At 52.5% G+C, this 27958-nt stretch overlaps 1 protein-coding gene across 1 annotated transcript; it reads right to left on the bottom strand.

Moving 5' to 3' along the window:
- Positions 1 to 18: 18 nt before the first annotated feature.
- On the bottom strand, positions 19 to 27958 carry PXDC1 (PX domain containing 1). The gene is made up of 5 exons (XM_032340987.1): positions 27044 to 27958; positions 13760 to 13851; positions 12903 to 13020; positions 5392 to 5503; positions 19 to 1238 (listed from the first exon to the last, which is right to left on the bottom strand). Exons 1-5 carry the CDS (start codon positions 27297 to 27299, stop codon positions 1121 to 1123), a joined length of 696 nt encoding a protein of 231 aa, XP_032196878.1. The 5' UTR covers positions 27300 to 27958; the 3' UTR covers positions 19 to 1120.

Below are 27958 nucleotides of genomic sequence, written 5' to 3' on the forward strand. Positions count from 1 at the left end.
CTTTAGACACCAGACATCTTAAATCCTGGAGTAGAGTAATACACTTTATTTAATTAAAATAGATTAAAAAACAGACTGTGTAAAAGAATTAGGATTCTCAATAATTTACTATTATTTACATTAGCAAATGTTGGTCGTTAGTAGACACCATGAGGAGATCAGCACACAGAACGCAGGCCTGCCTTCCTCCCTCCCCAAGGGGCAAAGGGGGACTCGGTGCTTTCCTGTTGATCCCCCCCCCCCCCTTGCAGGTGAATATGGCAATGACATCACTGAGAGCTTGGTAAACAGCAGGAGAGGTGAACCTTCTACAGCCTGGGGTGCTTACGTCCTGGAGTGCTTACGGCAGGGCTACCCCACGCTGAGGGGCATTAGAGATGCTGGCAGGCCAGGCAGGAACTCTGTTCTCTGGAGGGGAATCAGTACTTCTCAGTCCTTGCTCACGGGGACCTGATGGGCAGTGATTTCCCTATCTCTGTAGCCAACACTCACCATTCCCAAAAGAACCTTCTATAAGGAACCCCACTGGCTGACACCAGACCCACAGTTTCCACAAAGAAGATGAAAAAGGAAAATGAAAGCCACACCTCCTGGTTCCCAGGGAAATCCTGGATTACCCAACACTCCCTGCCCATGTCGTCCAGACTGTGGTGACTCCTCACCACCTCACAGGCCATGTTGTGCTCCTGTCGTGTGAGGGAATGGTGGGGAGTGAGCGGTGGCCAGGCGGCCATGGGGTACACTGCACCAGGGCACAGGCTCTTCCCCAGGAAGCAGTCACAGGGAAACGAGGGAACTGCCAGGCCCTGTGTGTCCGCCCTGGTGTCCACATGTCCTGCAGGCACTTGTGGCTCTCCCACACACGGATGGGGAGCGAGTCCCAGGCAGGTGGAGACAGGCTGGTGGTGGTGAGCAGAGAAGCAGCAGGCTGCGCGGGGCTCCGGGGACCTGGATCCTGCTTGCGGGAGACCGTGGGGATGGCCCTCTGGAAAGCCCTGCTGCTCCATGGGCCCAGGCCTCCAGGGCACTGTCACCGTAGAGACACCCCCTGACCCAGGCCTGGGGCAGCTGGGACAGAACCACCAGTCGAGGGTGGGGGGAGGTGTGCCTCACGAGAGACTCAGTCTAAAATGTCCGTCTCGAAGGGGACCAGGTGGTAATAGGACAGGTTGGTGACATAAGCTGCTGGGTCATCACCATCTTCCAGCTCTGAGGTAAATTCACCACCATTCTCAAACCTGAAAAGGAAAGTTCAGAGGTAAGGGCTGGGGCTGGTTCATTGACCCCCACCCCCACGCCCACTGAAGTGGAGAAAGAAAGGGCAGAAGGTCATTGGCAGGAGGGCGCTTAGGGGTCAGTACCAAACACCAGGGAAGGGCTTTCCCTAAGGCTCCTCATGAGGCATCCGCTCATCGGACCACGGGGCACGGCCTTCTCAATGCAGGTCAGGAAGAGTGACAAGGACCATGGCGACAAATTAATGAGGTGAAATGGACCCTTCTCTAAAGTCCCTGACAGCTCTGGCGGTTCCTGGCTTCGACGCTGCTCTCCGCATTCATGACCCAGGGTTTACTAAGACATTCATTCACTCACTCATTCACAGAGGGATTCTTTTTCTCTGTCCAGGGTTTGCTCTGTGTCAGGCTCTGGGGACATGGCAGGAAGCAAGAAAGAGAGCCAGTCTGTGGGAAAGGGAGGCCCCCCCCCCCCCCCCCCCCCCCCGGTGCGGGGCCCCACAGACAAAGAGCACAGATGAGTGGGAAAAGCCACTGCGGCCACAAGCTCACAACCTAACCACATCCGAGCCACATGGTGCTGCTGACTTAGGGGCGCGAGATCAGCGGCCCAGAGAGGATCTGGGTGGGGGGCTGGGGAGGTCCTGGAGGGAGGGCTCCTTCTAGAGGGGCCGTGTATTCAGTGTGGGGGTTTACATGGGGGAGGGCAGGCAGGAAGAGCTGGGGAAGAATATGTACTCCGCACATAAGGTGACTAATGCCATCCGGATACGGATTCCCCCATGAGTTGAAACCATTTCCACTCCCTGCCTAACCCAGACACGGCCTCCTAAGCTGGGGGGTGGGGGTGGGGGGACAACCTCCAGATTTTTCAAACAGAGAAACCGTTCCCTGAAGGACATTCTCCCCAGGAAGGGCCAGAGATGCTGTTTGTGCTTTTCCATTTTCCTCAACAAAGAGGGGGCAGGGCAGAGGCGGGCGGAGGCGCGCTCCCTCCCTGCTCTCCCAGGAGCAAGCGGCCCGCGGAAGGAACCCACAGCGTACAGCGTGTCCCCGCGCTGATTCCTGGCACTGGAAGGATCACTAGCGAGTACGGTTGTAGGAGCTCCACTCTGCCTGGAAGGGTTGGGAGGCACCGGGAAGAACATGAACTGAGCCCAGGACACGGGAGCCGCACAGGGGGCAGTGGAAAGGCCCAGACCCTGCCCGCAGAGCGCCCCTCCCAGCATCCTCCTAATTCAGAATGGAGCTTACTTCCTCTCAGTCCAAGCGTTAAGTTAAAAGTGGAGGAGGAGGCTCTGAATCAGTGAGAAAAGGCCTCCGCCTCCCCAGTGAGGGGTGTTGTGTGGCGATGTGCGGGGCCTCCCCGCATCCGCTGCAGGGGCAGGGCAGGGCTCGGGGCCGCTTCCTCCTCCCCGCACTGCCTGCCTGGGTAGCTTGTGGCTGCGGAGAAGGAGATCGAGGCTCCGACACAAGTGTTCGCAGCCTCCGGGGCGATAGATCTCATGGAGGTAAGACCAGCTCCTCGAATTTTTTCCAGGATGCGGACTCTTCCCGGAAACCAACAGCGGAATGAATTAAAAGACGACTCTTGGATGCAGGGAAAGGCTCAGCTTGGGGAGGAACAGGGCCGGTTTCCTATATCTCCGGCCCTCATCACATGACCCTAAAAACCCAGGGAGGGAGGGGAAGCTGGGACGCTGTGGAAAATGAGTCACCGGCCTGAGTCCAGCGGCCTCGTCATCCCCGATGACCCTCAGCTGGCCTGGCAAATACCTTTGCTCCTAACCTGTGAGGACAGAATGGGGGGCTTGCCTCAGCCCTGGGTGGATTTCTAGGAACCCCGTAACCACTCCAGCCAACCAGGATGACCACCAGAGGTCCCGCTGGCCTGCTGACTCACAGCCCCATTCCCTGAGCACAGGGTCCGTGCCTGGGTTCTGGAACATTCCTGCCCCAGAAGCATGAAGACTGCCCTCTTGGCATCACAGCACAAGTTCTAATGGCAGGCTTGACAGCACTGAATTCACAGTGTGGAGGCCAAACAGTCACCCTCAGGTACCACGGAGGATGGCTGTGGCAGGGGGGCAAAGCCTTGTTCTCCAACGACATAGATCTGTGACCTCCTGTCCCCATCGTCAACCCCCATCACCTGCCTGACAGCCCTGGGGAGTGTTAAAACAGACTGCTCCTGAGAGACAGCCAGCGGCAGACTGTCAGTGCACTGCCCTACATCAGACACCCAGAGAAAACCCTGGCAAGCCCGCCTCAGGAATTCCCTCTAAATGCTCCCCTGAGCCACTCGGAAGCAGACGTTTCTTTGTTAAGTCTTTCTGGGATCATCGAGGCTTTTCTTACTCGGTTTCCTTCAGCCAGGCATCCTGGAGCCCAGGGGCCCCATTTTAAGGGTGTGTCATCCCTGTCCATGCAGAGCTGTGGGGTCATGTTACCACCCTTGCTTTCTCTCTGTGAGCTTCTCTCCTCGGCAAAACTATTCATAGTTCAACTTACTTGTTCAGTCTCGCCAAGTGCGGGTTGGCCTCTTAGGACTCCCGACAACAGAAAAGGTCTCCCGGGAGAAACTGCTGCCAGAGCTGGGACCCTATTACTGACTAAGGAGGGTCTCCACCTGCCCCTCGTCCACCAAGACAGCCCCTCCGCAGAAGCTCCTCCCATGACGCTCCAGGGCCTCTCCTTCTGGTCACCCACTTCACGTAGAGCAATCTCGTGCCCCCTCGGTGCCAGCCCTGTGATCATGGAGGGCCCCCAGCTCATGAATGAATGAGCTATAGACACGCACAGTGGGTACGAAGCCACGTGGTGTCACAGCAAGGCATGCAAAGGGACAAGGACCTGTCAGGGAAGGGCCACCCCCAGCAGCCTTAGCAGCATATCCTCTTACACAAGCATTTCATGACATCTCCATGGTGAGGGAACCTTGTGCCATTGACCCAAGAGACATCTTTGAAACTGAGAAAGTGGGAGCTGCCGGCCGGAGCTGGTTCCATGGGCCTGACGTGGCTCCCCCTGTGCTCGGTCACAGAGCAAGGCTCCAGCAGAAAAGGCCCCGGCTGCCTGCAGCAGGAGCTCAGAGACACCCGGGGCTTGTGCTCTGCTCTGCTGTCGGCGGCTGGGGTGGTCCGTCCTAGTGCGTGTTTACTGGCAGCTCAGTGGGTGAGGCCGGATATGAGATTCCAAGGCCCCCGACCCCGGCTTGTGCTGCTCATGGGCCCCCAGGGAGACTCTGAGCACCCAGCGCGCCTTGCGCTGGGTGCTCAGAGTCTGCGGGGGCTCCTGGGCCAGGGGGTTCCCATTTACCACCTGAGATCTTTACAATGACCCCGGGAGAGCCTCAGGGGCCCCACTCGGAGAAGAGAAGCCAGGAGAGGTTAAATAACTTCCTGAGGCTCACATAACCAGCAGCAGCTGTGGGGTTGGCCTGGAAAGTCAATAGAAGCCAAGCTGTGATGTCCCCTCAAGCTGCCTCCTGAAGACGCCCAAGGACATGACCCGGAAGTGCACGAGGGATGAAGGAGGCTATGCCTCTCAGGGACGCCAGGTGTCGGGCTTTCCCAGTGCGTTTATCACGGTTAAACATTCTTATTAGAGAAGGAGGGACAAAGAAGGCTGTGGTGTCTTTGGCTGTCCTGCCTTCACTAATCAGACACACCCTCCTTCCCCTCAGAGCAGGCCCAGCGGCGCCAGGTTTCAGCCTGTGAGCTCTACGGAAGCCACCTCAGAGTCTGGAGAATCTCCAGCCCTGTGAGGTGACACCATGCAGGGGACACTTCTCCCCATCCCAGGGGACCAGGCCCTTGGAGCAGGGAGGCTTATGGCCGCCGTAGTTCCTCAGGGCCCAGCACAGACCAGACCCTGAAGTCCGGCCACTTCTCCTTAATGCCCCCTTTCAGCCAGCCCCTTGGCCAAAGGAACTTCTTCCCCTCAAGGTTTATGAAGCAAGCTCTCACTGTCCTCTAGAAAAGTCAAACACTTCAAAAAAGTGTCCAAATGCAGGCAGGATGGCTCAGTATCTCCGGCCACATCTGCTTCCTCTAGAGCTCTGTTTGGGCCGTGAACTCTGGCTTCTGGCACCAGCTGACAGGCTGACAGGTCAGGGATCCCTTCTATAAAACTATATCCAAATCAGTCTACTTACAAGTGCTCTGTTGGATCCACACCCAGGTGCTGGTCTTTTCCGTTTGGTATACTGTGGTCAATAACAATGGTTTCCGTATTTGCTAAGCAAAATCCATTGGACCTCATGATTTCTGAAAAATGAAAGCAATGAAGTAAATATGCAGGATGGGCCAGATTTTGAAGTTTTGGGCTTATACCAATCTCTCTACTTCCCCCTCCATCTACAGCCCTAAATTCTCCCCCACACTCCAAGAGAATGCTCTACACTCCAGAGGCCCATTCTGGAGTCCTACCAACAGATTCAGGAGCTAATGCCAACCTCCACAGAAACCACATCTGAGGACCCTGTATAAGCCAAGAGGCTCCAGGAAATGCTCTGAATTTTACCAGCACCCTCCCCAAAAGCCCTCCCTATTGGTTTAAAGCTGGCATAGAGAGAGTACTGAGCTCACGTCTATCGGCTTGGGTTTGGGTCTGGGTCCATCACACATTGCCGCCGTGAGGCTCTGCACAGGTACCCGATCTTCCCTGTGCCTGAGACGCGGATGACACTGTCCACTGCCCTGAGTTGCTGTGAGGGTCAGCTGAGATCAGTATGCATTTTACACCAAATGGGCAACTTCACCTTTTTACTTTATATAATTCTGTAAACAAATTGATCTCTCTTTTTTTAATCTGTACGCATAAATTTTGGTAGTTAAAAAGGCAAACAAAGTAGTCTACATTGGCCTTAGGCAGTGAGCTTCTGAGGATGGAAGTCTAGTGTTTACCCCACACTGGGAGAGGAGAGGACAGGCATGTCTGGATGTGTGGCAGGGGACACAGCCCCGGACTGGGAGCCCGGACACCAGAGGTCCACGGTCTTGGGACTCAGTATCCTCAACTGGGGAATTTCAGCATAGTAGTGGATGGTCTCCAAGGATCCCTTCAACTCTAAACTCTCATGAGTTACCGGATTCCATCACGCCATCTCGTCCATTTAAGTATAAGGAGTCAGTGTGTCTTGACTGACTTCTCCTATCTGGTGTAGCTTTTATTTACATTTCCCCAGGGAATGTGTTTCTGTAAAATGCTCCAAGAATTGATCTGGTGTCCATTACTAGTCCTCCTCGGTGTTGGGAGTTCTCCAGCCCTCTGGGAAGCTGGTTAGGGAACCTTAGCTCTTAGTCAGGGAAGGGCCCTGTTCACCGCCCTTGTCTGTCTCTCAAATCAGGTCCTCTCCTTAGCTCATCTTTAAAAAAACTGACTCTGAATTTCTGGGGCATTTTCAAATCCAAAGGATTATCATCTTCCCATTCAGAGGCTCACACACAGAAACACACAACTTGAAATAGCTCATCTCTCCTACTGGCCCAGCACAGGTAACAAACACATCCTTCACCTGTCCACAGTCTCCCTAGGCACCTGTCACCACTGTTTGGGAGATTGTTTTCTTTAAATTTTTTCCTTCATCTCATCATAATTTAGATTTGTTTTTATTCCCATGCATGGATTTTCTTTTCTCACAAGTATAATTGTAACTTTCTATTTATTTTTACTCTTTCCAGATACCTGGAAAAGGTAGTTCTTTGAATTTCTTTCCATGTGAAGAGAATTAGGAAAACTACACAAAAACAAACAAAGAAATAGAGAAGGTTTCCTCCTCAGCCTCACAGGAATAAAACGATGCTTCATCAGTCAGATTTGCCAAGTAATTGCTACCATCTCCACTTGACTTTCTGCAGAAGTGACAGCTCATGGTTCTCTGGTCTTTTGAAATACCAGTCCCGTCAGTAACACTCTGGGTGACATCAGCGCATGGCTCTTCCCTGCCCACCCCACCCCTCCAGGTTGAATTGCACCCACCCTCCCTGCGCAAAGACAAGGTTGCAGAGCCTGAAGTCATGAGAAGGAACACCAAGACCTGATGAAAAGTCAGTACTTGGAACCTCTGGGATCAACGACATTTCTACAGGTGGGAAGATGTATACCCAAGTCGGAGTGAACAGATTCTGAAGATGACTACATTGTAACAAGAAAGATTAAGATGCCCTGGCCTCTCCAATCAAAACATACAGCAGCACAGAACCCCTCTCTTTATTGCTTTTGACTAACTCTGACTCAAATATGTCTGTTTCAGAAACATATCCAACCTCAGCCTCCAGCCCTTTCCGCCACCCCTTTGCTAAGGGAGTTTGGAGGGGAAAATCCTACAAGGGAAAACAAATGTCCGTGCAACAAAACATTTCTGACGGTAATAAAGAGTTACCTCACAGAGGAACTTTCAAACTTCCTCATCTCTCTTAAATGTGAAATTTGGATCTCTAAGAAATGGAGTCCTTACCAGCCCCCCAAAACAGATTTGTAACTGTTTTAACTCCACCTGCAAAGAAACCTCTGTACACAGTCATGGGGTTTCATGGTGTGCAAGGCAAGCTATGATCTCCAGTTCTGCTACTCATGCGTAGGGGAGCAGGCTACTGCTTGCTCACTTCCTTCATCTATAAAATGGGCATACCCATCCCCAAAGCACAGGAGTACTTAAAATGAGATGGTATTTGTAAAGAATCTAACAAATACTGCGGGCCGGGCAAATGGTAGTGATGACTGCCATTACTGCAAATGTCTTCATAGCTGTTGTGTCATGCAATTAAACCGAACCAGAGAAAATGTTATGATTACAGAACAGCGCTCACATCTGAAGCCTGTCTCCAAACACACATAGAATGTGAATGTCTTAGAAGTCAGCTTAGTCCCTGTTGCAAAAATCACTGGCCAGTGTCATTACTTTCATCCCATACACGACTGATTCCATGAAACAGTTCCCTTTCAAGCTACTTTCCTGCATTCTTTTTTTTTCACATGAAGAGTTATGCTTTGCCATTTCTTAACTTTTATCTTTTGAGCTAATTTTGAATTATAGGAAAGTTACAGAAACAGCATAGTGTTCTCATGTAGCCCTCACCAGTTTCTCCTGATGTTAACGTTTCCTGTAGCTATGGTGCAATGATCAAAGCTGGTGGACTTAACCAGACACCTCCCTTACTGGAATGTACAGGCTTTTCCACCAATGTCCCTGTCTTCTGTTATAGACCCAACCCTGGATCCTTTGTTGGGGATCCTTGCATTGCTGTTTCCTTGTTTTGTGCAGCCTCTGAAGGTTCCTCCGTCTCTCCACATCTCCTATGAAAGTAACACTTTGAGAGGGGCTGGTGCGTTATTTTATCGATGGTCCCTCAATTTGTCTGGAGCTTTTGAGCTCTGACTGACGTGGAGTGTTCCCAGCAGGAATCCTGTAGAGTGACCCTGTGCTCCCCTCTCCCCCCACCCCCTGCATCCTGTTAGGGGGTGTGATGTCAACATCAGCATCACTTGCATAAGAAGTTTCTGCCAGGTTCACTCTTTCTCTTTGCAGTCAATATATATCTTGGGGCGATGCACTGATACTGTGCAGAATCTGTTTCTCTCCAACTTTTCCCCACTCATCTTACCAGTGGACCTTTCCTGCAACAATTACAGTTGGCCTTGAACAACACAGGTTTGAACTGCCTAGGTCCACTCTGTGTGTGTGTGTGTATGTGTGTGTGTGTTTTAAGTACACTATAGTACCATAAATGTATTTTCTCTTCTTTAGGTTTCTTAATAACATCTTTTCTCTAGCTTACTTGTGTAAGAATACTTAATACATACAACATACAAAGTACACATTAATCAACTGTTAATATTATTAGCAAGGCTTGCGGTCAACAGTTTTGGGGGAATCAAAGTTATACGGATTTTCAACTGTGCAGGGGGTCAGAGTCCCTAACACCTGTGCTGTTCAGGGGTCAACTGTACGACTGTGGTGTGTACTGGGTCATGATTTTCCTATTTTTTTTTAGCTGTTGCCATGCTTTCCTCTGCCCCATAGGCCATCCTTCCTTCAGCTCAGTAATTCCTACGTTCTTTTTTTAATGCAGCCATTAGCTCAGCTCCAAAAGCATTCACAGCGCAGCTTCCCTCCATGCAAATCCTCTCTCCCATTATATTTTCAGTGCAGTCCAGCAATCAAACAAAATCCAAAGCATGGCCTTTTTATTAATTCACCAACTGGATGAACCTCGTACGGTGAAAATTAAGGTTGAGATGGTACAGCTGCCTGGTTAATGAAATACGAAATTAGAATTCATTTCCAACCCACCCCCCGCCCCCAAGCCTGAATAATTATATTTTTGTGGCTTACATAGATTAGTCCAAGTAGGCAAATCACAGTGGCGCTTTAGGCTTCCTGCTAAGCACGGACCCAGCCACCATGTAGAAAACTCTATTTAAGTTTTTCTGATTCCATAAACATTTAGATTCACACGGGAGGAAGAATGTTTAAGGATGGCCCAAAGCCTCCCGCAGGAGGTCACAGGGTCTCCCAAGGCCTTGCAGCGGCCCCAGGATGTGGCTAGCGCCTGGCGCCATCTAGCGGAGCCCAGGCGCTCAGCAGTCTCCGCGGCTGCGCACTCACAGCCCCTGCGCACGCCTGGAGATAACGAAAAGCCCGCGGGAAGCCTAGGTCAGCCCCTGTCGCCCATGCTGCCACCTCCCTACGTGCCACATCAACAGTAGCTGCAGGCATTAAGAAATCGGAGAGGAAAGTAGGAGGAAGGGTGGGGTGAGCTGCAGCAGGCAGGGGCATTTTCAGGAGCGAGTGGAATTTAGCAGGACAGGATGGACGGGCAGGGTTTATGGGAACGGAGGGAAGATGGGAGCCCACAGCACAGCGAAGCCCCACCAAGGGGAGGCCGAGGGTCTGGAGCAAAGGGTTCCATGGCGACGGCATCAAAAAGCTAGTGTGAACCAGACTCTGGCCTTCTGGAATGACTAGGGCACTTGGCCTTTATCATGAGTGTAAGGTTGTGAGAAAATGAATGAGCCCAGGAAGTCAGAGGTCTAGGATGACCAACCTCAGTATTCAGGGTCTGTCCTGGGGCAGGGGGGAGGCTGAGAGAGACAGAGAGAGAGAGAGAGAGAGACCTGTGGATATGCCCGGGTTGGGGTGGAGGGGTCATACTGCCCAGATTCTGAAGCTTCAAGTCTGGGGGGACTCGAATCCACAAACACCCACATAGGAGAACAAGCCTGAAGAACATGGCTTGCCCACGTGTAGACTAGTTCTTCAAAGGCATACCAGTGCTACTGTAAATAAAGGTTTCATTGAAAAGTATTTTTTAATTTACCATAGTCCATTGTCTTAATATATTTCTTAACTCACTCAGTAAGTAACGAAAGTATATCTCACACTCCGGGGGTGCACCCCGTTATTGTCTGCATATGTATACACTGATGGTGAGAAGCCCTCCCTCAGACAGAGTGAGGGCCGCCTAGTCCCGGAGCAGAGATGGGGAGGTTGGGACGCTTCCAGGGGAGAAGCCTCAGACTTGGTGCCCAATCGATCGAAGCGGATAAGGAGGTTCATGAAGGCCCCAGGAGACAGAATCTTAGCTCTTCAAGGGTGGGAGACGCCTCTCCCAGCTGCCGACCCTGGGGAGGATGCCTCTGACAGGCTGCCCTGGCCTCTGCAGGGAGCCACTAGGCTCTCGGAACAGACTTGGAATAGATATTTACAGACTCCATTGCTGGATGGAGTTCCCGTTGCTACAAAGTGTCCTGTGCCGAACTCAAATCCCTGTGCTTATTTGCACCCGCTGCAATGTCCCTGGGACCGAAAACCTGTCCTCAGTCCTCACAGAAGACCCAGAGAGTGTAGCTAAAGCCTCACATGGGAGGCTACAATTATCCCCGATAAATTTCACCTCATTATTTCCAGCCCTTCAGGATGAACATGGGGCATGTCATGTGTTTAGCCCTGTCACAAGTAAAAACAGGACGGTAGACAGAGGGCTGGGAGTGTTTCCAGGTGGCTGCACTCCAGAATTAATCAGACACAATTCCGCGTAGCCGGGGTCAACCGGAAGCAAGTGTTCTGCGCCTGCTACCAGCACAGGGCCCTGAAGAGTTCTGCTACTCTTTGCTCTCCTATTGGCTCAAACCAGAAATAAAGCAAAACAGTGACACCCGTGCTGGGACTCTTCTGCTCAGGACAAAAGAACAGAGACTTGACTGTGCTCCAGTGACAGCGCATAAAAGCCACCATGAGTGACAAGCATCCCGGAGCCTTCACTGTGCCCTCCAAGACTGGGGTCCATAGACACCCAACCGGGATAAATGACTGCCATTTCTCCTGTGAAGAAGGTTCTGGATACTAGGTGCCAGCTAAGGAGGGATACCCAAACACCCTGCTCTTCTTCCTAACAACACACAGGAAGCCATGCTGGACGGACATCAAAAGCAGCAGACCCCAGCAAGCCCAGGCCTGCCAGCCATCCCGCACACCCAGTCACATGCTAACGCGCTTTCCCTTTGGGTCCCCTGAACTTGCCCACCCTCTCCACCCGTCCCCCACACATGGTTAAGAATCTCACCCCTGCTACAGCACATAGCTCTGTAAGGACACTTTTCCTGCTAAAGACACCCACCACCACCATCCCGATTGGTCCTCTGTCTCCCTATCACCGTGAACCCCCAGTGCCTTCTTAGGAGACAGCTCTGGGCTCCGATGCACTTTTGTCTCCTGACTGCTCTTCACCAGCTTCCGGGGTGTCCCTCCCGCCCATGCTCCCTCTGGAAATAGAATGCTAAATGCAGAATCCCTCCTTCCCTTCTTCCAACAGACCAGCACCTTCTGCAGGATCTCCCCTTGAGCCAAACCCTATCTCCTCTTGTAGCTGCCTTTCCGCCCTTTCCGCCCACCACACTCCCACACGACCCCAGTCATGTGGGGTCATGCCATCTCTTGGGCCTAACCAAGCTGACTGTCCATTGCCTGGGGGAGCCCCATGTCCGGGACTCTGGGACGGAGCTCTTTTCCCCACAAAATGCCCCTCAGCAGCCTTCACCAAAACAGTACTGCAAATACGAAAGTCTAGTGTTCTAACAACATGGGCAGCCCAGATGCAGAAAGCTACCAAACAGGGCTAAGTTCCAGCTCCCCCCACCTTTCATCCACCCCCCAGGGGAGCCGGCCGGCAGCTCCTCCCAGCCAGCATTCGCTTTTACTGCTGCTGACATTGGCCTCTTCGGGGCTAGAAGGTATGGTCCGGTGTCAACGTTAGTGACATCTAAACCGTGTGCTCCCCTTTCTGTCCTGGATGCCCTAAAACCCAATCCACTGCCATATTATGTGAACAATCTTACATCAGCTGCTAGACTCCTGATTGACGTCATTCACTTCCCAGTGCCCCATTAATGTGTTCATCATGACCCTGTTTCCTAAGAAAGTTCCAACTGATATACCGAGTTACTCCTTTTGGAAATGGGAGAAGTGTAAACTGCAGGTCGACAGGTGGAAAACACTGTTCCATGAAAATCAGGTAACAGCCTCCGCCCACTTTATTACTCTTTGGATCATCTTTTTGGATCCCAAGGGTAGAAGGTTTACCCGGTGAACTGGAAAGGCTTCCCAAGAACCACGGCCTTCCACAGCAGGACCCGGCCTCCCCATGCCTTCCCTGCAGCTCTTACCTGATATTTTCACTGGACTCTGAAAGCTGGGTTGAATTTTATGTACGTTGTCGTTTTTTAACACCTGGTCCAGAGGAGATCTTTCAAAGAAGGTGAGCACAACTTCTGACCTGGAATACTGGGGTAAGTGCGTTAATGACCAAACTTGAGTCCTCCCTAGAGGTGGCCTCTTGTGAGGCTGACGCCCCTGTACCTTCCAGATGCTTGGCGGGACGGACCACACTGATGAGGCTGTAGTCAAGGCCCACCTTTCACTTACGAATGGCCCCATGTGGCAAAAATGCAAGGCTCCAGGGACAGTGGGGATGGGGTGAATGGAAGCAATGGAGAGATTTTCTGAGCGCTTGGTACGTGCCGGATTTCGCAAACGTGTCCCTTCCCCTTATGATAAATGGTGTGTTGACTTTCCCCATTCGCAGAGGAGGAAATGGACCCTGTGGTAGTCAAGTGGGTCCCAAGTACACGAAGCTTGCCCCCTTCATTTAAAGGCCATCTGCCAATGTGGATGCTAACACTCTCCTTGCTCTCATACACCCTCTTCCAAAACACCCTCTGCAAGACCAGTGGGCTTCTGAGTGGAGGCAAGAAAGCAAAGACCATGGCAGTGGAGGGACCATGTCTCTTCTACTCAGCGCCTCCATGGCCCTTGACTCTCACTTCTTACCAAGGAGAAAACCACGGAGCTGCACGAGCCCACAGAAGTCTTCCTTTCCCCTGGTTTTGTCCGCCTCTCCCCGTGGCCTGAACCATCCAGGGAGGGAGCAACCAGCTATGTGGGTGAGGGCATCGGTTGTCTGGAAGCGGACAGGATGTGTCCTGACCTCCCCGCCCCCGCCAGCCCCGCAGGTCATACTCACTTTGCAGGGCATGCTGAGGATGGCCTTCAGCAACTTCTCCACCTCGTTAAGCCTGGTCTCTATATCGCGGGCGTCCCTGATGGCAACCAGGCCTAGAATTGAGACAGACATTCAGACAGAATTGAGACAGAAATGCCTAAAGTCAAAAAAACCAAAACCCAAACCAAACCAAACAAAAAAACCCAAAACCCCAAAAAACCCAAAACCAAAAACAAAACAGGCTGGAAATGTGCTCCTAGATTAAATACAGAACAACAGACAACCCCATGACAAGGAAGCCACTGCCCAATGTGCCCCCTCCGCCAAAGACGTCTGGGAGTACTTACGGAGCCTGACTCTGAAAGCAGTGCTCTCAACCTCATTTTAAGTTTCAATGACCCAATGAATGATTTCCATGTGTGCTGGGGGAGATGATGCCCTTCCCCGAAAGGAGAAGTCTGGCAGGCGGGGGACATTGGAATGAGTGGGAAACGTAGGTGTAAGCCAGGGATCAAAGTCCCCTCTGTGGGACAGTCAGGGCCAGCCTCATGACAAGACCAAAGCTTGGCTGGGGACCACTCAGCCCCAGGCAGGTGGTGGCTGCTGCTGGGGGCGGGGGGTGGCCCAGAACCTGCCCCACCCACGCAGTGGAAGGGCTGGCTCGCCTGGCCTCCACTGACCTCAAGAGCCTATGGAAATGGAGTCCATACTCAGACAAGTCATTTACATGCTGGGTTTGGAAGGGGAAAAGTCAGATCTTTACCCAGAAAAAAAAAGCAAAGTGGGTATGGCTCACAGCACTTTTTCAGAATCTGAACATCTACCCTCGTTACATGTAACAGGGTCCTGAGTGACTTTCGGGAAGTAGAGACTTTAGTCTGTAAACTATGACGGCGGGCAGCCTGGAGACCTGGGTGTGCTTCAGCCTCCCCGTGAGCAGGAAACAGACTGAGTCTCCTCATTTCAGTTTCTACACACTGGACTCCTGGGGACGCGGCAATGACATTCCCAAGGACACGGGCCTCTTTGCCATACTTCGTGTGGCCCAGCAGGATGGTCCCTGGGAGCCAAGGCCAGACCAAGCACTGGGATCATCCCAGAACTATTACCAGATGCTGCATCTAAGGTTTTCAGTTCTGGTTTGGTTTGGTTTTGCAGGAGAAAGGCTTGGTCTTCAGGCAATTCATCAACGGAAACAACAAGTCATCAAGTTAATTTCCTAAACTAAATGATTAAACATACAGTTCAAGCAACCTGCGTCACGGCCAACTTCTAAGCAAGGTTCCCTCAACATCCTAAAGCACAGGCCACCTCAGGTGTCAGAGGGGCTGTCTGGACCTGCCCACCCCCTCAGCCCCGCAGGCCCAGGGGCCAGTCAGCAGCTGCTCAGGTGGCTGGAGCCCAAGGGGGCTGGCTGGGCTGCGGGCCACCTGGGGCCTCTCTGTCCACAGGGCCCAGGCACACACCCCAGCAGTCACCGGAGAAAGGGACTGGGCTTTCTCTACCTTCTCCCCTCTTCTCGGGTTACCAGGTCCCACCACACCCCCTGCACGTTCTGGGAAGCCGAAAGAAGAAAGAAAATAGTACCAGAATCTCAGGATGCTTCTTCCCCAGCCCTGAATTCCTTACTTGGCAACACACACACACACACACACACACACACACACACATTGTTTTGCTCTTTGCACCAAAATGCTTTCATCTTCTGTTTGCTACCGGGAGTCTGCAAAATCCTCTGGAAAATTTTTTTTAAGAGAGGACAATTAAATTAATCGTCCCCACCAAATCCTTCTTCATTCTAGGATGAATAAAACTATTATTATTAAAGTTCAACTTTTGTTACCTCTAGAATATGAGTTTTAAATCACTCACATCTATGACACAGTAGTTTTATTATTTTATATTCTGTACATGCATTTGTAGGAAGGTTAGCCTCTCATATGGTCAATGCACGCAGCGTACGTATACCCAAATCATAGGATACACTTCACAACTTAACAATCTTAAGTCAGTATAAGGGTTTATAATTCGTGCATTTTTGCCTCAATGACACATTTTGGGTTACATCTTTGATTTAATTAATGTTCAGCCCACGGTTGAGTTAATAGCTGCAAAGTTATATGTATAGTAGGATAAATACATTCTGCTCTATAGTGATCTTCTTTTTAGGATGGCCTGATTTAGCAAATAAAACAAAGGCCACCTAGTTAAATATGAATTTCAGATAAACAGTGCATAATGCAGTAGTATGGACAGATTACACTAAAAAAAATTATTTGCTGCTTATCTGAAATTCAAGCTCAACTTGGTGTTCTGTATTTTATCCAGCAGCCCTATCTTCCTGGTAGAGTGTTGTTTTACAGAATGAAGTAGAAAAAGGCAAGCAATACGTTCCCTGATCAACCCCAGCCCACCTTACAGCTCTGTGCCTTGCAACTCCCCATACTCTCCTGCTAATCTCAAAGGTCCACGCTACCCAGACACAATCCCCCCGGCCTCCCCCCACCCCCCCCCACCCCCAGGCTCACAGGAGGGAATGTCCCACCCATCCCTTAAGGCGTGGGCGCACACCTTCTGTTCTGAGAAGCCTTCCCCACATCTGAAGATGGAACCCGAGCTGCCTCTTGGCTCCCAGAGAACTTTCCTGACCTCTGCAGTATTCACCACTCAGTCCTGTGACTGCTCCTAGACCTATGGGTCTCCCCAAGATCCCCATGTGCAAAGCTAAGGGGAGCAGGTGCCTCTTCCTCTCACTGTTATCATCACAGGGCCTGACGCATGAAGGGGACTTGATGTTTACTGGCTGTTGGTCGACTGAAGTTACAGAAGAGAGCACGGAAGTCAAGCGTCAATGGTCTTCTGTGGGTGCGCTCCATCTTGCCCCATAGGCTCATCACCCTAATTCATGCTTCACAGCACCACACTCGGTCAGCACCACACCAGAACCTGCTGTCACCTAGCTTGAGGTCGCAGGCCTGACAGTCGCGCGGCATCACATGAGTCATGAGTCATGCCAGTCTGAGTTTATGTGTGGACGTGCGCAGAGCCAGACTGCTTCCCGTCTTTATGATCCTCAACAGCAGCCAGATGGATCTCCTTGTAAATGTAAACATGCCTCCAAACAAAAGGAGGCTCTGGAAACTTAACCGGGCAAAGGAAGATGCTGGAATCCCTCGCTCCACGAACATTAATGACAGGTGGCTGCCCATTTGCTTCTCCATCCTGGCTTCCCGGGTGACCCCAGCAGAGGCCTCAGCTAATCAAAGGCAGAGGGATTGAGGAAACAATGGATCCAGCTGAACACTGTGAAACCTGCTTAACAGCAGCTACCACCACCAACCAGAGCTCAGAGCATAGCAAGTCCCCCAACACCCCAAATACAGGCATGGCATGAAGGAGTCACCACTCTCCAAGCGCCTCCCTGCAGCCCAGACTTTCCCTTCCCTCCGGGGCCCTGGACATCACCCTTCTCAGTTGTTTTAAAAGTGCTTCCCATCAAATGAGGGCTACCGTAAATGTGTTAGGAAAGTATTTTTAAGAAAAACAAGCCCCAAACGGCCATAATGCAAATATGAACCAAATCATCATTTTAGAATTTCATACACACAGGGGTTCCTTTCTTCAGACTTTCTGGTTTCATGATGGATGGGAAATTCAGACACCTACCGTGAGACCAAAATTATTATAAATTCTCAAAATGTGACAGGGCTAAAAGGTGAAGTTGTGGAACATTGCATTACTTTCACGGGCAGGTGGCAAGAACAGAGTCCATGAAGGACTGTTACCCCAAACAGATTATATGCACTGGAGTTTCCTTCTAGCCTATCCGCTGTAGTTTTCCTTTGTGACCCAACAGCTTTGGTGTTTAATGGCTGATAAAGCTTCTCCGAATAGGAATTGTTTACAGCAAACAGCAATTTTAAAACTTATTTTTAAAAATAGGCTTAAACACAGTAATCTAAATACTTCTAGCTTTTATGTTCCAAATATTTTGGATGGAACAAGGATTCTGTGGGGATCTTGTCTGACTCCGTTTTCCTATCTGTGATGGAAATCGGGCAAATGGTTGCGATTTTGCACGGTTGGTCAGAAAAACTTGTCAAGCATCTACTGGTTATAAGACTGTCACCCTAGAAGTAGCCAGCAGGGGGTGCTAGCACTCTGTGGAACCAACCAGGTTTCGCCTGGTAAGGACAGAAGGGAGGAGGGTCCACTAGCACACTTTAGTTGTTAGTAGTAGACTCGCACAATTCACAGACCCTGGAAATCTTTTTAATTTCTGATAAAGCATAGTCACTAATATAATCTCCATTTGTAAAGTTTCACTGTACTCAGTTTGTAATGTGTAAATTTGATTAGCCTCAAAGCAAGTAAAGATTTGAATCTGAAAGACTGATAATGTGATTATATATAAATTACAGTCTGTTAACTTAAATATATTTGGAGGCCAAAAACCAGCCTAGAGCAGCCAGTTTGTCCTTTTTTTTCTAAACTAGTTTAGCACTGAAAATCGAGAACCCAAAATGTGATTCTGTCATTTTCAGAATTAGCTTTTTTTTTTTCCTTTTAAGATTATTTATTTCTCCTCTGGGCTCTTTTCTCAGCGGGGAACCTGCTTCTCTCTCTGTCTCTGCCTCTCCCCCTACTTGTGATCTCTCCCTCACTCTCTGATAAATAAACGAAATCTTTAAAAAATTACAAGATTATTTATTTATTTATTTGTCAGAGAGAGAGAGAGAGGGAGAGCGCAAGAAGAGGGGGGCAGCAGGCAGAAGGAAAGGGAGAAGCAGGCTCCCTGCTGAGCAAGGAGCCCAATGTAGGGCTCCATCCCAGGACCCCAGGATCATGACCTAAGCCGAAGGCAGACGCTTAACCGACTGAGTCACCCAAGCGCCCCTAGGATTAGCTTCTTTATACAAACGCAAACACCTGACTTATTCTTGGAATCCAAAATGAACACGCTGGAGTCAGCACAAAGACTTATCAGGGAGGGCAAACATAAACAAAGCCGTTTCCTAACCTCAGAAACTCTGAGTCCAAAGTCCCACATTTTCAGTAAATGGAGGCTTTGGGATGAACACCTCTGGTAACTGCGGGGATTCCTCCATGGCTAGACTCTGGGGCCTTCTCCCATCATTCCAGAAATCAAGACAAGGTGCCTCTTGGATCAACTGCTAAGGAAGAACGTCCTTTTCAAAGCACATTAAGAAGTGCCCATTACCCCAAGAACACGTCTCTTAGAGGAAACTCACATAGCAGAGCCCTAGGGAAATTTTCTGTAAAGCACACTTTCAAATTGAGTCAGATAATAAATTAGGTTTAAAGATTTCCTTCTCCATTTAATAAAATATGTCCATCAACACACCGTACAGCAAGGCAGACGGCTCGGGTCATCTCGCATGCGAGAGAGAGAGGTATTCCTCAAAGGTGGTGTGTAATAACCATTTTAGAAGCAAAATAGGTGGAATCTTCCAGGGAAATTTTCAATGCTGATTTCCTAGGTACCTGTGTTCTAAATAGGCAGCCGACATTTGAGAAGCGGAGAGTTCGAAATGGCCTGCTTGACAGCATAAGGGAGCCGGTTCTGTGCACACTTAAGCACCCCAGGAGGGGCCGTCACTCCCGAGGAGCCCGTGCTTACTCTACTCTATGTAGAGTGTGGGGTAGTGCAGCATATCGGGAAGGACAGAAACCCTGTTTCCCCTCCCTCCTGGCACGGTTCACCCTCCCACCCACCTTCCACGAGGCTGCCCGCTTTGGTGATGCTCACACCGAGCTGTTAAGAGGAGGGAGCCGCTGGGCATGCAATTCTCTCCTGCATCTTTCCAAGAAGGAAAAGCAGGGCAGAGAAAGCATCAGAGGACACCAAAGAGGCCGAGAAGAAACAGCACCTCCCTGAGGACCCAAGAAGGGGCTGAGAGGAGGTCCTCCTTTTTCTGCTTCTTCCTGCTCCTGGGAGGCGCCCCCTTGAATGAAGTGTTTTTATCAGCAGGAGAGAAGGACTGCTGGACTCCACGGTACTGGCCTTGACTGTGCCCTTCCCCAGTCCCTCCCTCCCTGGCCCTCTTCATTATCCTCTCCCAATAAAAGCACAATTCCTTTACTGGACTTCCCACTTACTGCATTTTAGCAGCCACTCCCTCGGGGAGTCTGTCTTCGGATCAAAGGTATTTAGGACACCCCATCCTTTGCTGGGTTCCCCAAACAGGAAGCACGCATTCAGCCACTCCTCCTAAACTATCCCTGCTAGGCACCCTATCACATGGCAGGGGAGTACTGTACTGCAGCTGGAAAGACAGACGGTCCCGGGCTCCCCAGAGCTTTCCTGCTAGTCAGGACAATGGGCATGTGGCAAACATCACAATGGGCACAATGGGCATGTGGCTAACACCCCGCCACAAAAAGCAGGGTGTCCCCTGGTGGGGGGACAGAAGTACTCCAAGCTGGGACACCCTCACCAGGGTCGGACAGGAGTACTCCAAGCTGGGACACCCTCACCTTCCAGGTGAGCAGATACAGGGGCCCCAGGGAGGGAGGAGAGGAACTCTGAGTGGGGTCAGGAGGTGCAGAGGCCCTAAGGAGGCCAGAGGGGTGAGGACTAAAACAAGCAGGGCCTGACAAAGGGCATTGAGGGTAAACCCCACAGTGGGCACTGGGGAGCCAAGGCTTCTCAAGTAGGCTCTGCTCACAAGAACCCTACCCACTTGGCAGCTGCATTTCTTAGAGTGATACATACACCCGCCCTAGGATCCTACAGTCATCTCTGCCTGGTGAAATTGCCCCTGGAGCACAGTCCCCAAGCCTGACCCACGCTAAGCACCAAATTCTAGTTTCTGGATCTGCAAAGCAACAGGCCTGGTCTGCAGGGCTCTCACTGAGGTACATAAGGGCGGTGACCCCCTTTGTGGGCTCTCTCTTTAGCCTGGGCTGGGGCTTGCACCATCCGTGCCTCCTAGGGACCTGGGGTTGGGGGTCGCCGCCCAGGAAGCAGATGCCATCAGGAGCAGCAGGGCGGGCCCTGGACCGACCCCCCGCTCATCTGGACCACCCTGGGGAAGATGCTGCGTGTCCAGGAGCAGACGGCGGAAGCTCCAGGGACCCGTGCTCCTGAGTCCACAGCCGGCAGGTCTCGGGTCTCAAGCGTCCAGCCGGTTCTGGGTACTCCATGGCTGTCGGGCCCTCCAGCAGCCCTTCCTGGGATACCATCATGCAATTTCATCAATCAGGCATCCGGGGCTTGGGTAACTAAGCGACTGCCGAAAGTCATGGCGGAGGAGCAGGGGACAGAGCTAGCCTCTGATTCCTCACCTGTGGGCTCCCAAAGCCCCCGCCTTCCACCACACAGCCTGAGCTTCTCCCACAGGGACCCTGTGATACCCCCAAGGGAGTCATTATGACCCTGACCCCTCCCACCTGGATCCTGTGTCCCCAGGGGGATCCTCACTCTTTCGGGGCCTGGGTGGGGAATTTTCTCCCTCAGGAAGCAGGATGGGGTTCTGCTGGGATTCACATGCTCTAGGTAGAAGTTTTCACCACGTGGGATTCCTTCCCACCTCCCTCTAGCCTCTGTCCAATTACTGCTCATCAGAGTTTTCCTGCTGATTCCAAGTTACATATCAGTGAAGGGTGATTAAGATGTTTTGGTCTCAAAACAAATATGAAAGCTTGCCAGTATAAATTAGCCACGGACCAAAGTGGCTCGGTTCACGGTCATGACTCAATTTGGGGGTGGGGTGAGGAGAGCAGACTGGAGGTGTCTGTTTGGAGAATTACATCATCCTGCATGTGGGTCTGTGCTGGGGCGTGACACACCCGTGCCACCATCACTGACGGAAGCCCGGTCTGGCCGGCAGAGAATGGTGCACAGGCCCTCGACCCAGCCCTCAAGGAGAGGGTGCACACCAAGCAGCCCCAGGGAGCTTCTCAGGCCTGTTCCCGGACATGGGGACCATTGTTTAGTGATCACAACCGAAAACATCCAGCAGATACTTAGAGTCATCCAAGAAAGTAAAAATGAACACAAATACCAAGAAAAAGTGATTTGAGAGAATCAGCAACACCAGCCACCGTTCTGGACGCACTCCCTCCTCAGGAAGGCAGAGGGGGGCTGTGGGGTCTGCTCGAGAGGCCCCCCAGGGCAAATGCACGTGGGGCTCATTCTCACTACCAGCCTGCCTGAATCCCACCTTACTCCAGGCTGAGCTTCACTGAAAAGGGACAAACTCATCCAATCCCCATTATTGCACTTCCACGGGCATTCCAGTCTCCCCTTCCCTTGACTCTTCGTTACGCAGGAACATCTTTCAGCTTTTGGAAAAGTGTCTGTAGAGACAGACCACAGAGACACATGAGGCCCAGACTTTAGAAGGGAAGGGGACCGGTGTCCCTGTGGGCCAGCCCGACGGCAGCCGGAGGCTCCTGGAGCTGTCTGCTCAAGAAGCAGGCCAAGTTTCTCCTCGGGAATTCGGCGGAAAGTAACTGTGACCTAGAAGCCAGCCACCTAACCCCATGTGTAAGTTTCTGGCTGGCTCCTTCTCTACCTGAGAGGTGAGGTCAGGTCCCCTGGGGCCCCCGACACCGTCCGAGATCTGATGGGATGAGATCACAGGACCGAGAACCAATTCAGCCACTTGCAGAGAAAAGAGAGGGCCCTAGAGTGCGGGGAAAGGAAATCGCAACGAAGCCCGGGTGCACATTTGGGGAAGAGAGAAAAAACAGAAGGCAGAGAGAGGAGAGCAGGCTACGTGGGGGCGGACACGCAGGCACTGCCCTGGGACGGCGTGCTGCCCTGGGGCCTGGGCAAAGTGCACGTACCACCGATCTAGAAAAGCTTCAAAAAATACATCTGTGAATCAAAAAGAATACCTCCAAATCCCCGAAGTCCGAAGGGGCAGGATGCTCTAAAGTGAAGTGACACAAGGGCTGTGGGGTGGGCAGCAGTGTTGAGGCAAAGGGTAGAGCCACACTCAGCCAGCACCAGGCTACAAGGGCCCTGTGAGGCCAGGCAGAGCTGAGCTTGCTGCCTCTGGTCTGCTGCCCGGGGCCCCATGTGGCGTCTGATCTCTTTCCTGCCACCTCCACTAGGCAAGTAAGCTTGGTGGCTCTACAGTTTCTCCTCTGCATCAGCCGTAGTTGGAACAGAGCTTCTCCCCTGCAGTCCATGTGAGAATGAGTGGGCAGGCTCAGGGCCTGGGAGCATGGTCTGGGCTGTGGGAGCTCAGCAAATGTACCTGCACCTAGCCTTTTCCAGTTCTCTCCTGGGTGCCCTAACTCCAGTCCTCAGAATCTCAAATCTAAGACCAGACTATCTATGCTTATGCAGGCAGACCAGTCCTGGCCTCAGGGCCTTTGCAGTTGCTCCTGCCTCTGCCTGGAAGGCTTGCTTCTCCAAGTATTGACCAAGAAGCTTGACCTCTCCCTTCCTTCTGGCCCGGATTCAAAGGTCACTTCCTTTGAGACTATCTGGAGAACCTTATCTGAAAGTTAACTCCTCCCTCTAGAAGTCATAGCTGCTTTCCTTGCCTACTTGCTTCCTTCTGAATATTTATCACTATCTACCATATTATTTATTTATCTTTGTTTATTGTTGGATTTCTCCCAACCACAATATGACAATCAAGAGGGCAAGGATTCTTTTTTTTTTGCTGGGTCTTCTTTTGATCACTGCTGTGTCTCCACCCACTAGAATGATGCCCGGCACACAGCAGGCATTCAGCAAATACTCACTGCATGAATGAATATGAAACCAAAATGTTTGATTTCAAGGTCATCAAGAATCAAAAGTCACCTGACTACTTGGAAAATAGAATCTCTTGCTGGAGTGGTGACCAGGATGGCTCAGACTTCACCAGGCCTGAAATCGGTGTTATTAAAAAAAAAAAAAAAAAAAGCAAAATGGGCAAAGAGCACCAAACAGCCAATCAGAGATTCTGCATGCTTATGTTTTAACATGTAAACCTTCTCAGATGTAAGAGATGGAACAGGCAGGAGACCCTGACCACGTCAGGAAACCCGGAACCACATAAGTATCACACAGAGGGAATTCAGGTTCAAGACTCAGCCCCACTGGTGAGGGGTTTAGGAAAACCAAAAGGAACCCCTCGGTCATCCAGAGATAATATCCAGAGGAAGCAGCGGTCTTCATCTCCTTGGGCCAAGGCACCAGAAAGGATGGGTGGGTACCTCAGATCCAGAGGAAGAAGAGGGTGAGGTGGAAAGTCAAGATCTAAGAAAAAAAGGACAGCGGACAGAAACAGGACAATTCCTGAGGTCAGCCCTGCCCAAGAGAAGGCCAGGAAGGTAAGTGAGTGAGGGAGGTCCCTCCACGTGTGCAGCGCCTGCAGTATCTTTACGCAACATGTACCAAAGTGAAACATTCAAGGCCATGGACAGTCCCTGAGCCTAACACCGCAGTGTGTGTGCCAAAGGGAGAGAAAAGCCCATTCTCTCCACATAAACACTCTCCCCCACGGCAAGACTTGAGGGGCGAGGGAAAAGGGCTCAACATCCCTTTAGCTGCATGCAGACTCAAAAATGCAAGTGAGGGGGCAAGGCTTTTACGCCCCATGAGGGCGTTCAATCAGACATTCCCAAGAAGAGCTACCTGCTTGCTGCCAGCATGAGCTCTAAAACCCAGATCTGCTCACAAGGCTCGTTAATAGAAGCTGAGAGCACAAATCTAATCCAGCCAGAAGCATTTCAATAAATTTCAGTAAGGGAATCTGGTGGGGAACGATTCTGAGGAAACCTGACATTTCCCATACAACACACGCATCCCGTTGCCTTCTGTACTTACAGTTTGTATATCCAGACAATGTTTTTATGCAAATAACAAATCTGCATGGAAATCAGGTAGAATTTTCTCTTATATTACTATTATGTACTTGATTCAGTGAACAATTTCCCTGGACTTAATAGACTCTAAGAAAAGAAAGGGGCTTCCCCTGGGATTGCACAACGGAAACTCAAAGGGGTGCCCCAGAGCAGTAGCAGCGTGCCTCATGCAGAGAATCAAGGACCACCAGGACAAAGAATTAAGGTCACCCCATCTCCTCCCCTCCAGGGGGTGCTGGCCCAGCCCTCAGAGGGGTCTCCCCTGAACAAAGGGGCCAGCAGTTCCAGTAGAAAGCCTTTCCACCCAATCACTGGTCCCCATCCTAAGCACCTGCCCCACCCCCACCTCCACCAGCAGCAGGGCTAACACCCAGAACTAATTTCTCCCTCCTTCAGACACTTAAGCAGCTCTCCTATCCTTCTAGATCTTCCTTTCCCCCTGGTAATCCCCCTCTTCCTAAACCTGTCTCACTCTCATTTCAGACACACACTCTATGTCTACATCTCAGGAACCCAGAACTGACCCAGCACTGTTAGCACAAGGACAGATGGGTCAGAGCCGGGGTGTGTGCAAGGCAGGTCCAGTGGCTCACACCCACCTCCCTTCTGCTCCCGGCAAGTCCTTTTCACTACCAGATCCCAGGGCTTCCCCACTGGCTACAACCCTTGCCAGGAACAGCTGATGCTGAGGGTAACAATAACAGCTAGCATGTATGGAGGGCTTACTACTATGAGACACTACACTATGCATTTTAATCCTCACCACCACTCCTCCAAAAAGTAGGACCGGTTCTGTGTTACAGGGGAGGAGCCCAGTGCCAGCCTGACTGCCTGCCTGGGGTCCCAGCTGAGCTGTCCCACCTGCCCAGAGCGAGACCTGGCAAGGACAGGGGAGGGCATGTACACTGGCCGGCTCTCAGGGGCTCTAATTTGTTAACGGCTCGCCTTGTTCCACCAAAAATGTAAGTCACTGAACAAACTGTCGTTCCTTCATGCAAGCTTTCCTGATTTGAACATTCTTTTGTTAAAAAAAAAAAAATACAATATACACACCCAAATAACAAATCCAAGGAAAACTGCTGCCATGCTTGAAATAACGCTCAGCTATCTCCAGAATGGCAATAAACGTGAGACTCTGGGGAGCAAAGAGAAGCTGAAAGGCTGGCCATCTCACTCAGGGCCTTTGAACTTGCTGGCTTTGGGAGCCCTTCCAAACGATGTCATCAGAACCGAGTTAATTATCTATATAATTCACACATTGGGGCGGGGGTCCCACAGGGGGAAGTAGAGGTTATCTTAAGACCTCAGGCAATCCAACAGCTAAGGAGGCTTGTTGGGGTCCCTCAGCTTCAGGAAGTGCCTCCTACAGGTGCCACCAGGTCTGCTTGGAAGATTGTGGAAAGGAAGACCTCTCAGTGAAGTGTGACTAGTCTCAGAGCCGCAGGTGGTCACAAGTGGTGAGGGGGTGGGAGCGGGGTAAGGACTGTTCAGGGCTCTACAGTCTTCCCAGGCCGCTTCTCCCCGGGCCGCTTCTCCCCGGGCCTTCTGAACCCGCCCACCCCGCCCCTCCTTCTGGGCTCAACTTCAGCCTCTCTCACGCGCTTCCTTCCCTCTTCCAGCCGCCTCTCCTCCCGGCCTCCAAAGTGCGGCCGGTGGGATGGGCGTCAGCCAGGGCGTAGGAAAGGGGAAGCCACACCAGTTCTCTGAGAACTCGAATCCCCAGGAGCCAGGGCAGTCACAAGGCCAGGGAGGAGGCAGGCCGCAGTTAATCAAACCCGAATGCGGTCCCACTCCTTGGGGGGGGGGGGGGGGAGACCTGGGCTCTCTCCTCTTTAGTCGGCTGCAGGGAGGCCCCTCCGGACGAGTGACAGAAGGCTGCGTGGCACCTCGTACTCGGGCTCTTCTGTCACGGGAGAAGATCAGAGGCACAGCCCCTTCCAGGGGAGCACTCCGAGGGGGATGGCTGCCAGACACGACGCGACCCCAACTGGACACTGTTGTTAACTCTTCCCAAACATTTCCCCAGCCCCCTCCTGTCGCTTTCCGGGTGGGGTGGGGGTCACAGCCGGCCCGCCCGAGGGTGAGGAGGGAGGGAGGCCGCCACTCCGGAGTCGGGCTGGAGCTCACCCCGACACTGGCCCAAACTGGCCGCTGTACTGTCACTGGTCACTGACTCGTCCTTGGGGACAGTCGGGGCGCCCGTCTTGCTGATTTCCGCCCGGAGGGCCTCAGGACTCTGCGAGCTGGCTTTCGTCCTCCTGCCACTGCTGACCTGCGCGCCCTTCATTTGGGGGCGCAGGATCTAAGCGTCCCCCGTCCCGTGCCAGGGACAGAGACAGCCGCAATCTCGGCTTCAGTAACTTGCCCTCCTGCCTTCACTGCACTGTGAAACGACCTCGCAACCACATCTCCCCCTAAGACACCATCCGATGCGCCCTCCCCACCCCACCCCGGTGCCCGCGCCCCCCGAACCTTGCCGCAGCGGCGCGCGCGCTAGCTCGGGCCGGTCCTCGGGGAAGGCGTCGCGGAGGCGCTGCCACAGGCGGCCGAGGTCCGCGAAGCTGCGGTGCAGGTAGAGCACGCTGCGGTCGGACCACTCCGTGCGGATCTCGAAGAACTCCTCCTCGTCGCCGCGCCGGCTGACGATGAGCCTGCGGATGCCGTTCACCCAGCAGCCGCGCACGAACATGTTCACGAGCGAAGTGCCCTCAAACACCGCCGAGGCCATGCCGCGGGTCGCGCATGCCCCTGCCTCCGGGGGCGCCCTCGGCCCCCGCCCGCGCGCCCGCCAGCGGGGCCGGGGTCTGCCTGAGGTCTGCCCGGAGCCGGGATTCGGCCAGGAACTCTCCCGGGTCGGGGTGCGTCCAAGGTCTCCGGGGCCGGGATCCGTCCGCCGCCGTATGCCTGCGGTCTGCCCGGGACCGGGGTCTCTCTGGGGTCAGGGTCCGTCCGAGGTCTTTCGGGACCCGGGAGCCTGCCGGAGTCTGCGGCGTCTGCCCGGAGCCGGGATCCGCCGGAGTCCGCCGGGAGCCGGGGTCCGTTCCAGGTCTGTCCAGAGCCGGGGTCCGTGGGCCGCTGTCAAGGGCCGCAGTCCTTAGTAACCTGGGTCTGTCCGGGGTCCGCCCCCCACCTCTGCGTACACTAGCGGGGAAGTGCGGCGACTAGTCGGTCGGGCCCCGCCGAGCTGCGTCTTTATAAGGCACTTCCCATCGCGGGCGGCGCGGTCGTCTACGTCGAGGTCACCGCCGCCGCCTTCCTCCCTCCTCCGGGCGAGCGGACGCCCGGCAGGCTGCGAGCCGAGGGGGTGGCCTGGCCCGCCGCTCCCCGCGCCGCCCACGCGCAGCCGGAGCTGCTGGGGCCGCCTGCACCCCCGGCAGCCGGGAGCCG

The sequence above is a fragment of the Mustela erminea genome, chromosome 4, assembly GCF_009829155.1.
Source record: "Mustela erminea isolate mMusErm1 chromosome 4, mMusErm1.Pri, whole genome shotgun sequence".
Taxonomy (NCBI): Eukaryota; Metazoa; Chordata; class Mammalia; order Carnivora; family Mustelidae; genus Mustela; species Mustela erminea.